The following is an 11,261-nucleotide window of genomic DNA, read 5'->3' on the forward strand; positions in this document are numbered from 1 at the left end:
TTATCATTTGTTGACTGCTATATCCATGATGGATAATCCATCCAAGGTGATTTGCAAAACAAACTTATTAAATGACAGCCAATTCGACAGATGTAGCTTTAACAAGGAGCTATCAAATGTTTATTTTAGTTAGGCTAAAATGTTTGCAAATTATAAATTTGCATACCAGTGAAAAGCTTATGAAGTTATGCTTATTTTGATATCCATATTGTGATTATCTTGAATTGATAGCTAACATCAAATTTGGCTTCAATATCGAAACACAGAAACAACTGTTTCAGTGAATTTTAATGAGGTTTATTACAATTTAATTTAAACTATTGGAAGTATAACTTAAAAATGTCAATTTACAATAGATGGCGTATCCTTTGAATACAGTTTTTGTTTTTAATAACTTATATGTCATTTTGAAAGGCCATTTATTCTCACTTAGTGTAGTTTTTTGTGTTCGAATATTTTGAATTTTGTGAAAACCAAATGCCATATGCGGGAAGTTTTGCTTTACTTGTTTAGTTTTGAAAAACAGTGCCACTGGTGCACACCGATTGCTCACCAAAGCTTATAATGTTCTATTGGTTTCAACCTGCGAGAGATTGTTTGTTTGTTTGTTTCAGAAGTGAAGAAGCCAAAAAATTCGAAGACCAAGAATTGAACGCATTAGAGATCTTGCGAAATCATTGAAAGGTACATACAAGCAGCAATTTCAAAAAAACCTTTGCGAGCAATAGGATTCATCCAAAAGCAGGGAAATTGGGTACCATTCGAATTGAAGTTGAGAGACCTTGAAAGTCGATTTTGTATGTCTGAAATGATGCTTTAACGCTATAAAAGAAAATCATTTTTCACCGAAAAATGGATCCATTACGATAACACGAAAGAAAAAATTATTTATAAAGAATTGGTTGGGAAGTTTTGCCTCATTCGCCTTATAGTCCAGACCTTGCTCCGTGCGACAACTATTGGTTTCGTTCGATGCCCTTTCTGGGATACGCTTCACATCAGAACAGATAATACGATATAGTCTTGATTGAGCAGTTCTTTAGGCGCGGAATCTACATGTTACCAGAAAGATTTGAAAAAGGTCATAGCTAACAATGGCCAATATTTTGAATAAATTTATATTGTACAAAATTTTTACTACAAATGTTTAAACATAAAAGCTAAACATTTGAACATTTTTTAATTCCAATAAAATTTTTGTTTTTTTTACGCAGTGAAATTAAAAAGTCATACGAAACTTATATACCAATGAAAAGTTTATAAAATTATGCTAATTTTAATATCCATATCATAGAGAAACATAGAGCGGAAACTAGAAAAAAACTCAAACAAAAAAATTACTCAAAATAATCACACATACGAGTGTTGTTTTTGTTTTCACATAGTTTTTTCTACTAATACATTCTCACCACTTAGGTTTTTAGCAACTGAGTTAGGTTTTTGACAGGAGAGTTTCACCTCTATGTCTATTATCTATGATCCATATTGTGATTGCCCTGAATAGGTAGCTAACATCAGATATGGGAGAAAATATGTTTCGAAAAATTCAAATAAAATTTGACATTCAATTTCGAAAAACAGAAAAAACTGTTTCAGTGAATTTATATGAGGTTTATTATTGTATATTTTAATATAAACTAACTACTTTAACTAATTCTATGTCAAAAATTAAAAAACTAAAAGTTTTTGGAAAAAAAAGTTTGATTAGTTTTTAACTTATAGGAATATTTATGATAGAGCGTTGAAAGCGCATTTTAAAGACCATTCACATGTTACCAATATTTCATATGTTTGGGAGAAATATGAAAAAATATCATAAACAATTTTAAAAAGGACATTTTTGTCCTTTGGTCCAGCCAGACAAAATACTGACACAAAAACAAAAATTTTGAGAAATGGTATCGTGAAACAAAATTAATTTTTATTTTAGTTAGAAACATCGACCACTTATTTTTGCTCCATACAAATGGGGCCATCCTAACTTATATGTATATATTCTGTTCCTGCATTTGATCATGGTGATACGGCTACTGTTACTGCTGCTATAGTTGTTATAGTTATACGTCCGTCCTATTCCTCAATAGTACACAAGGTAGAATGCGGGCGTGATATAATACTGTGGTGGTTGTGATGATTACTGAGATGTTGTTGCTGTTGCTTTTGTTGCTGATGTTTGTTAGTTACCAAACTATTTTTGGTCATAGTCGTTGTTGTTGTTAAATTGTTAGATTTATTAGGATTTCTTTGCTGTAGCAGTTGTTGTTGTTGCTGCTGTTTTCCTTGTTTCGCATACCGTACCTTATGGTGATTTGTGTGATGCACATAAATACCAGCATCACGCAACTTCCGGTACAACGATATATATTTGCCAGCTGTTGTTGTCCTAGGAACTATATACTTCTCACAAAATCTTGTTTTGCTGGTAGCTGCTTCACTTAACTTATCATACGTCAGTGCCTGCAGAAAGGTCAATACGAACGTGTAGCAATTGTGTTTGTCCTCGTGATAGTGTGACACTGTCCACTTGTCTGGCTGTTGGCAAATCTAGAAAATGAGAAACAAAAACAGCTTAGTCGAAACAAAACAAAGTTGCACTAAGAAAGTAGAGTATTTATTATCTAGATATTTAGAGGATTTATGGGGACTTTATGAGAAAGTTAAGTGATTGTACATATGTTGTGGAAGTGGAGTTTCATTTAAATTTACTTAACTGAAATTGAATTAAAAACCATGCGTACTATTTATGAACTATACAGCATTTAAGCAAGCAGTCAATGTATCCTTCATAGTCAGAAATTGTCACTAATGTCTGATCAATTGGTTGATTTAAATTTATATTTTTTTGCTCTTTGCAGTGCAGAGAAAAGTCAATTGGTTACATTATGCATTCCATGATATATATTGTGAATAAAATTGTCACTTATCAGTATCTAAGTAATCTAGAGTGTAGCCACTGCATTTTTTTAATAAATCGTACAAACTCATTTTATATAAATTCTGTTGATATAATTCTCATACAGTTTATTTTCTTTTTGCAATATAGCGCGAATTCAATTGTCACTGTAGTGTCTCTAAGCAACCTAGACTATAGTCACTTTAAACTTCACTTTATAAAGTAACCTATTGGACAGTTGTCGGTGAAAGGTTTGTTTACAAGCAATCGGTTATCGGACTGTCTATAAGCTGTATTTCTTACTGACTACTTGAGGTCAATTAGCACCCGTACATGTTAAAATGATTTGTTATGTATCTGATGTAAATTGTTAAGTAGCTACGAATGTAATTGGCTCTATGTAGTCGGGATGTGAATACATTGCGTTGGCAACTTTGCACCAGCTATAGGACAGTCGCATTGTAATCCAAAAGGGTCAATTAACACTATGCATAGAACAGAACTGGGTAAGTTTTACATTTACATCACACAAATTCTTAAATAAATTATTTTAATCCATTAATTTATGGGACTATAAATTAAATTAAACAAATTCGTTACTCTAAATTGTATAAAAATCCATCGACTGAATAATAATCTTGTTATTGGAATAAAACAAACTTAGGATCTGCAAAAGGTTAACGGTCTCGAATACTAAAGCACACGGATAAGGCGTACGTTTTCCTTTAGTTTCTGTTTTAAATACCAGTAAATTTAATGTTACAACTTTGAAGATGCTGTAAAATAACTCAAAAGGAGAAGTGGTTCCAAAGTAAGCTAGTCGAATTCTTCATAGCACGTTTCCCAAGTTAGCAACTCAAAAGGAGAAGTGATTTGAAAGTAAGAAAGTCGAAATTTCAAAGCACATTTCCCAAGTTATCTAAAATCAAAAAGGCTGTTGTATCTCAACATTATTGAAAAAATTGGATACATTGGATTAAACTTGTCTAACCGAAGAGTCTTCGAATAACTGGGTAAGCGGCTACTTTTCCGTTAGACAAGTTAGGTAAACAAAATTTAAATTTTTTTTTTCGAAAATTTTCTTATAAAAAAGTTTTTTTTTTAAATTTTTCTTTTCGAAATAGTTTTTTAATTTTTTTCAAGTTTTTGCCAAATTTTTTTTTTTTTGGAAAATTAATTTATGACACAAAAAAAATTATGATGTAAAAAAATTTGGGTTTTCCAGATTTTGACCCATTGTAGGTCCAACTTACTATAGCTTTATACACATCGTTGCAATGGACTTTAAAAAATCTATCATTAGATATCCATGTTGCCTATATTAATGACTTAGTAATCCAGATATAGATTAAAAATAGGCCAAAAATCGAGGTTTTACCGGTTTTTTCCTTATATATCAGCCATTTGTGGGCCGATTTTGACGATTTTAAATAGCAGCCGAGCCGAAAGAATACCCGACATATTGATGTATGAATCATGTATTTATGTATATGTGTTTTATATAAATTTCAAATTTAGACAACATTTTCTCAAATCGCATAGCTTATTTCATGAAATTAAGACCAGTTTTGTATGTCCCAATATGTTCTTCAATATTGTGCAAAGGCATATCATAGCCCCGAGCTTGGTCCCTTCAATAAATCAAAAAATCTAAAAAATCCCAATTTTGGTATTTTCGGAAAGTTTCTTGGGAATTTTGGGATTGTCATTAAGAATTCAAAATTATATTTTTCACTTTTGGATTTGGATCGAAAGTCTCTATATAAATGTAAAATTACATTAAAAACGATTCATAAACAAAACTTTTATTTAATTTTAAAAATTAAAATTTTCCAAAAATATCAGCTATAATTTTTTATTCCCATATTTTTGAAAAAAGTCTTCTACAATTTTTTAAATTCTTAAAAATTTTGTACATTTTTGAAAAGAGGACATAATTTCCTACACGTTGATATATAATATTATATCTTTCCCGCTAGTCAAATTAATGGCTCCCAAATAGAAAATATTGTCTAAAGTTGAAATTTATATAAAAAATAGGTCTATTTCGGAAGGCTCTGGACCACGCAATAATACGAATTTTGATATATACCGAGGTGTTGTCTTTCAGAAAAATATAAATACACTATTTATATTTTTCTTATTTTCTGTACAATTTAAAATTAATGTAAGTACTTTTTTCGAAAAAAAATGGCGAAAAAAACGACTTTTTTTTGACTCAGTAGAGGTTTTTAAACAATTTTTTTTAGTATTATTAACACATGTGTTTTTAATTCAAAAAATTATACTTCAAGAAAATCGGGAAAGAAGTGGATCCGTTATTAGCAAAAAACCAGAAAAATGTGTGTAAATAAAATAAAATTAGCCTTTTCAAATGCGAATAACTCGTAAGCTATAAGAGATAATATATGGTTAAATAAATGTTTTTGTAGATCTCGTCTTGTAGATTCCATATATGAATAAATCTTTCAAATCGGATTGCAAATACATTCACCCTCTATAGCCATGGGAAAATTTATTAAAATCGGGCTATTCGTTTAGATGTTACAGATTTATTTCCACTTTTTTTTCAAATCCCCACTGTAAGCCGTTTGCCCACCAAAGCCTATGGTGAATGTGTTCCATCGGTTTCAACGTGCCAGAGATGATTTGTGAGGTTCAGAAGTGGTAATTTTGAAATGGAAGGAAAATATCGCCAGCCAAAAAAGTTTGAAAACCAAGAATTGGAGGCATGAAGATTTTTGTCGAACTCAACAAGAGCTTGCAAAATCATTGGGAGCTACTCAATCAAAAATTTTAAAATAGCAGGATTCATCCGAAAGCAGGGAAATTGGGTGTCATATGAATTGAAGCCGCGATACCTTGACAGACGATTTTGCATGTCCGAAATACTGCTTGAGCGCTATAAAAGGAATTAATTTATGCCCCGAATAATTACTTGCGATGAAAAATGGATCCATTACGATAACCCGAAGCGTAAGAGATCGTATGTGTAGCCAAAGCCAAATATCCACGGCGCCAAGGTAATGCTCTGTATTTGGTGGAACCAAAAGGATCCTATCTATTATGAGCTGCTGAAGTCTGGCCAGACCATCACAGGGCACCTATACCAAAAGTGAATCGTTGGCAGAAAATTGCCCAGAATAAGTGGCTAGACATGAAACCCTAATATTCCATCATGACAACACTCGGCCATCATGTTGAAATATATGTTAAAAACTATTCAGAAAGATGCAATTGGGAAATTATGCCTCAACCAGACCTAGCCTTGTCCGGCTACTATTTGTTTCGATCGATGCAGAACGCTCTCTCTGGGTATTGGATTGATTTGTTCTTGGCCTCAAAAGATGGTCATCTTTTTCTTTTGGTGCGGTATCCATATTTTACCGTAAATATGGGAAAAGGTCTTAGCTAACAATGGCCAATACTTTGAATAAATTTATTTTGTACAAATGTTTCAAAGAAATGGCTAACAATTTAAAATTTGAAGTTATATCCAGTAATAAAATAATTAAAAGATATGGACCATCAATTAGGTGTTAAACGGTTACATGTTTGTCACGGAATATATATTTGTGGTTACACAATTGTTGTCATATCTTTACATATCGTGTCAACAGTTACGATAATTAAAAAAAATTGACACTTGATAAGTTTTTTCTGCAAAAATCTGTACCACTCTATTATATGTAAAACACCTCAATGATATATGTATGTAATAAAATAATTGAAAAATATAGTCCATCTAATTGATTAAATGGTTACATGTTTGTGCAACATATTTTGATTTCACCCATATCTGAATTTTTAATTAATTTCTCATCTTTGTTTCCCTTAGCCAGCACCAATACGACTAAAACCACTTCTTTTAAAACTGTAGTATTATAAATCAAAATGTTTTTCAATTATATCAGTTCAACAAATTTAAAAATATTCGTTAGCATATAAAACTCAAAAAATGAGAAAGAAAAAAAAAACGTAATGAAACTTACCTCAAATAACACTTGATCCCAGTAGTCATACCACGGTTCAGGAACATCACCCACTAATAAACACTGCCACCATTCTGACATGTTGTCTGTGCGATGACGTCGTAAACCATGACGATCAAATTCAACCACACAACCGGTGGAAGTTGTTACAGCAATATGCAAATCCGTGGTGTTATTATAATCACTGCAACAGCAACACAAAAAAACCCAAAAAAGGATAGAAACAAAAAAAAACAGATAATAAATATAAATTGAAAAAGAGATATTGTTAAAAAAAGCTTTCAGACGAAAACTCTAGTAAATAGTAGAATGTAGTAGCTAGCTATCACTTACTTGAGGAAATCACCTGTAGTGGGACGTAAAACAATTGCACATGGATATTGATTGGCTCTTACAAATGGATACGGTAAACGGAATGGCAACAGACGACTGGCCATAATATGAGAAGTAAAACTATTTCTATTTAAATCATTGTCATCATCATCATCATCGTCGGAGTCGTCAGTAGCATCCGTATCCCCAACATGGTTATTGGCATCGTCATCTTTATTAGAATCAATTGCACGACTATGGTCAGCTGTAGTTGTGTAGTTGTTGTTTTTATTATTTTTATTCAACTTCGGTGTGTTCTTATTCTTACGTCGATTGCTACCACCACCACCACCACCTGCCGAGGAGTTGGCATCACCATTGGGATGTGTAGCCAGGGCTGTTTTACATTGTGGACAAATGTGCGGTAATGTAAAACAGAAAACTTTTACATTGCAATGATGAAAGCATAAAATGCCCGGATCTGAGGTAATTGTGGTCGTTGTTGTTGTTGTTGTTTTGATGGTTGTTGTTGCTGTATCTGTATCGGTTGCAATGCCTCTTGATACAGAAGTACTCGTGCTGGTACTGCTACTGTTGCTACTACTACTACTACCACTATTCATGTTTCTTGTTGTCATCATAGCTGTGGCTTTTCTTGTTGCTGCTACTGATGCTGTTGTTGTCTTTGTTGTTGTTAACATGTTGTTAGTATCCCTTTTGTGACCAAAGTAAATTGATTCACTTTTGCTGGGTATGTTGAAGTGGTTGTTGTTGTTATCGTATGTATCCTCTTTTGGTATCTAAACTTTATTTTTTTCTTGTACCTGCTTTATTCGGTTGCTGGCTTGTTTGATAATCTGCAATAAAAACGTAAAATTCTTGTAAGTTAAGTTGACATTAATGTTTGACGATTGTTACAGTTTCATTTCGTTTGCTATATTTTTTTCATTCATTCGCTCGTTCATTTTTATTTTTTTGTTTGTTTTCTGTTGTTAAACAAAAAAAAACCAGTAGAATTGAGTGAATGGTAATGTAAAATGAAATACACCCCTCTCCTCAACAATTACCAGCAAGAAAACTAGCACTTTTCGTCCTGTAAACTCCTACATTTAGTTTTTAAAGCCATTAAGAGAAATCTTTTGTATCCTTAGCAATAGTTTCTTGTTTGTGGTTTCACACTGAGCGACAATTGAGTAAGGTTTGTGATGCAATGAATGTATAAAATTAAACTTATGTAGGAATGCTTGGCTTTAAATATATCGTAAAATAACTACATATCGATCGCTTTTCGCGAAATTATAGTTACATTTATACACAGTAAAATATTATATCGATATTCGCTATATTTATGGAAATATTACTACTTAAGTTAAGTTTAAAGTATGTGACATTTAATTTACTAAATCGGTTATTGTATCGTATTTAAAATTTGGTATTGATGATACCAGCCAAATCAAAGAAAATCGGAAAGATGATCTAAACAGACAATATGTCTTAGATTGACGTAGGTACCTGGCTTCACTGCTCAACCTCTATCACCGCCATTGTGTGACTTGCAAAGAACACACAATTGGAAACTTTTCGTACTTTGACTGCACAGATCAGTGAACAAACCGCTAAACCCAGGACAATTATCATAGCAGCAACATCCGGCCTGGTAAATCAGTTCGACACAATACATCTCGACCAAGAACCAAGCCCAACGTTGAGTGTATCACGAATGCAACCACTTCAATACGTTTCCTGAGCACAGAGCCAACTGTTATCTGCTACTTTTAATGGCCTTGTTGTTTGGGTAATAAACCTAGTAAGACACAATTGGTGGCCTGAAATTTAACACTAGCTCAAATATCAGTCCTTTAAACAACGATCTTCTACCCGTTTTGGGTTCTAAACCGCAGTTCACCGAAGTGAACTCACCAATAGCCAGTCAGGACAAGTCCTGGGGCTCACTGAATCGCCGCTGTACTAGATAAAGGACTCTAGTCAGTTCCGAATTAAAAAAAATTAAATTCTTACCAGGAATGAGGTCGCGCAACCCGGTTTCGCCTTGAAGCATAACATCAAGGTGTGAAGATTCACCAACATGTCAAAACATGTCCCAAGGGGTGTATTTTAACAGACAGACAGACGGATATGAAACCACAATGCCGCAAAGAATTATAAACCAATCTGTCCTCCATCATTTTAATAAAAATACTAGAAAGTCTGGTAGCCGTCCATCTCATCCCCTCCCCGAGTAAATTTTGCATGGCACAGCTTGAAGCAAGAGTCAACAAAAATAGCCTTGTATGATGTGGATACCCAAAAAGACGAATATATGAAGAACTCTCAGAACTCTCCCAGAACTCTTTTGCTAAGTTGGCTTTAAGAATAGAGCGCCTGACACTTTCAGTTTTAAGACTGAAACATGACCATATTGGACATGGCAACATCTTACAAAACGTGGTTTGAACAATATGGGGGCAGAATCATATTATGTGTTACTCACACCGAATTATCATATAACATTTAAGACGAGAATACCGACTAGAGAAGACTTCGGGAATTGGTTTCCTAAATCTACACTGATGGCTAAAAGACGGAAAGTTAGTTGGATGAAAAGGATGAAGAAACGGTGCAACACCATTTATGTAACTGGAGAACACGGAAGCCATATTATAAGAGATGGAATGTGAAGCCCGGCCAATAAGCCGAATCGACACCAAAGCCAAATATTCATCTCGCTAAGGTAATGTGCTCTGTATTTGGTGGCGAAAAAAAAGAGTTCAATACATTAGGAGCTACTGAAATCTGACAAAACTTTCACAGGGAACATTTTGCAATAACTGTTAAAAACTATTTAGAGTGAAGTGGTTGGGAAGTTTTGCCTCATCCTTATAGTCCAGACCTTGGCCCGTCCGACTACTATTTGTTTCGATAGATGCAGAATGCTCTCTAGGTATCCGATATTGGCATGATTCGTTCTTGGTATTTAGTTAGTTATTGAGATTCCATGAAAAAGTTAGTGGTGAATAGTGGATAAGCTTTCTTATGTTTGTATTAATTTGACTTTCTAACGTCTTAGTCAAGATATGTTAAAGTCGTTACGCCTAGGAGATGGGTTCAACGAAGCCTTTTTCGAGATTGAGCAATATGTTGTTAAATGATGACCAAAATGTATAACCTCATTGGAAGATACTGCAACTTTTATATATTTTATTTTCATAATTTTGAACTACACAATTATTGATTACATGACGAACTATTCGCTTACAGTGATTATTTCCATCTCGTAGTATTTATCTGAATATATCTTTAACCAAATTTTCTGAATATCATAAATATGTAGAAATAATTTAGAAACAATATTGGGGTAATACAAATTTGTGGGTTTTTGTTAATTTTATCACATTAGATTCTGGCTCGTTATTTGAAAATGTAGCCATTCAAGGTGGTCTCCAAGTTGCGGTTTGTCTATTGGATGCTTCAATTTGTTTATAAAGGATTTTATGCGGCTTTACAAATTCTTTAAATAGTTCGCCTTGTTTAGGAGATGCGTGGTTTTTTAAACAATTTCAACTCGATTCAACTACTTTAAAGTGGTTTTATTTTGGTACTATAGTTGGCTGGTTGGTAAGTTGTTGATGTTGTTGATTTCTTTTATTTTTAATACATGCATTCATACGTATTTATTGCTGAAGGAAATAAGTGTTTTCTGGAAAATATGTGTCTTTAAATACATAAATTTGTAAAGCTTCGAAAGCAGGACAAAAACAAAGCTAGTGAATTATGGATTTGATTACCAATTCAAATCAAATTCGAGGAAAATGATTAAAATAGCCGATATAAATATAAACACAACAAAACTATTTTGTGATATTTGAAAGCCAATATCTTGCAAAGTGGTCAAGTGATTTAAGATGATTTTTAGTTCCAAGTTTTCATTTATCTATAGACCAATTCTCAGTAAAGCTCCACTTAAGTAGATTTAAAATGTTAGTTTTCTCTTCCACTTCTACCCCTTGCCAATATGTGACTATTATCCTTATTGTTGCCAGGATTTCTATTACATGTTTAAAACA

The 11,261-nt window shown here is 33.0% G+C and overlaps 1 protein-coding gene across 1 annotated transcript; it reads right to left on the reverse strand.

Annotated features, from left to right (window-relative positions):
• Positions 1-1,886: 1,886 nt before the first annotated feature.
• Positions 1,887-7,969, reverse strand: LOC135951199 (uncharacterized). The gene is made up of 3 exons (XM_065500798.1): positions 7,219-7,969; positions 6,886-7,069; positions 1,887-2,544 (listed from the first exon to the last, which is right to left on the reverse strand). Exons 1-3 carry the CDS (start codon positions 7,896-7,898, stop codon positions 2,071-2,073), a joined length of 1,338 nt encoding a protein of 445 aa, XP_065356870.1. The 5' UTR covers positions 7,899-7,969; the 3' UTR covers positions 1,887-2,070.
• Positions 7,970-11,261: the final 3,292 nt, after the last annotated feature.

Source organism: Calliphora vicina, chromosome 2 (assembly GCF_958450345.1).
Source record: "Calliphora vicina chromosome 2, idCalVici1.1, whole genome shotgun sequence".
Classification (NCBI taxonomy): domain Eukaryota; kingdom Metazoa; phylum Arthropoda; class Insecta; order Diptera; family Calliphoridae; genus Calliphora; species Calliphora vicina.

Coding starts and splice junctions, on each gene's coding strand:
- LOC135951199 (XM_065500798.1), bottom strand. CDS start 7,898: ATGTTAACAACAACAAAGACAACAACAGCATCAGTAGCAGCAACAAGA. Junction 7,070..7,218: donor ACTACAGGTGATTTCCTCAA/GTAAGTGATAGC, acceptor TTGCTGTTGCAG/TGATTATAATAACACCACGG. Junction 2,545..6,885: donor GGGATCAAGTGTTATTTGAG/GTAAGTTTCATT, acceptor CTCATTTTCTAG/ATTTGCCAACAGCCAGACAA.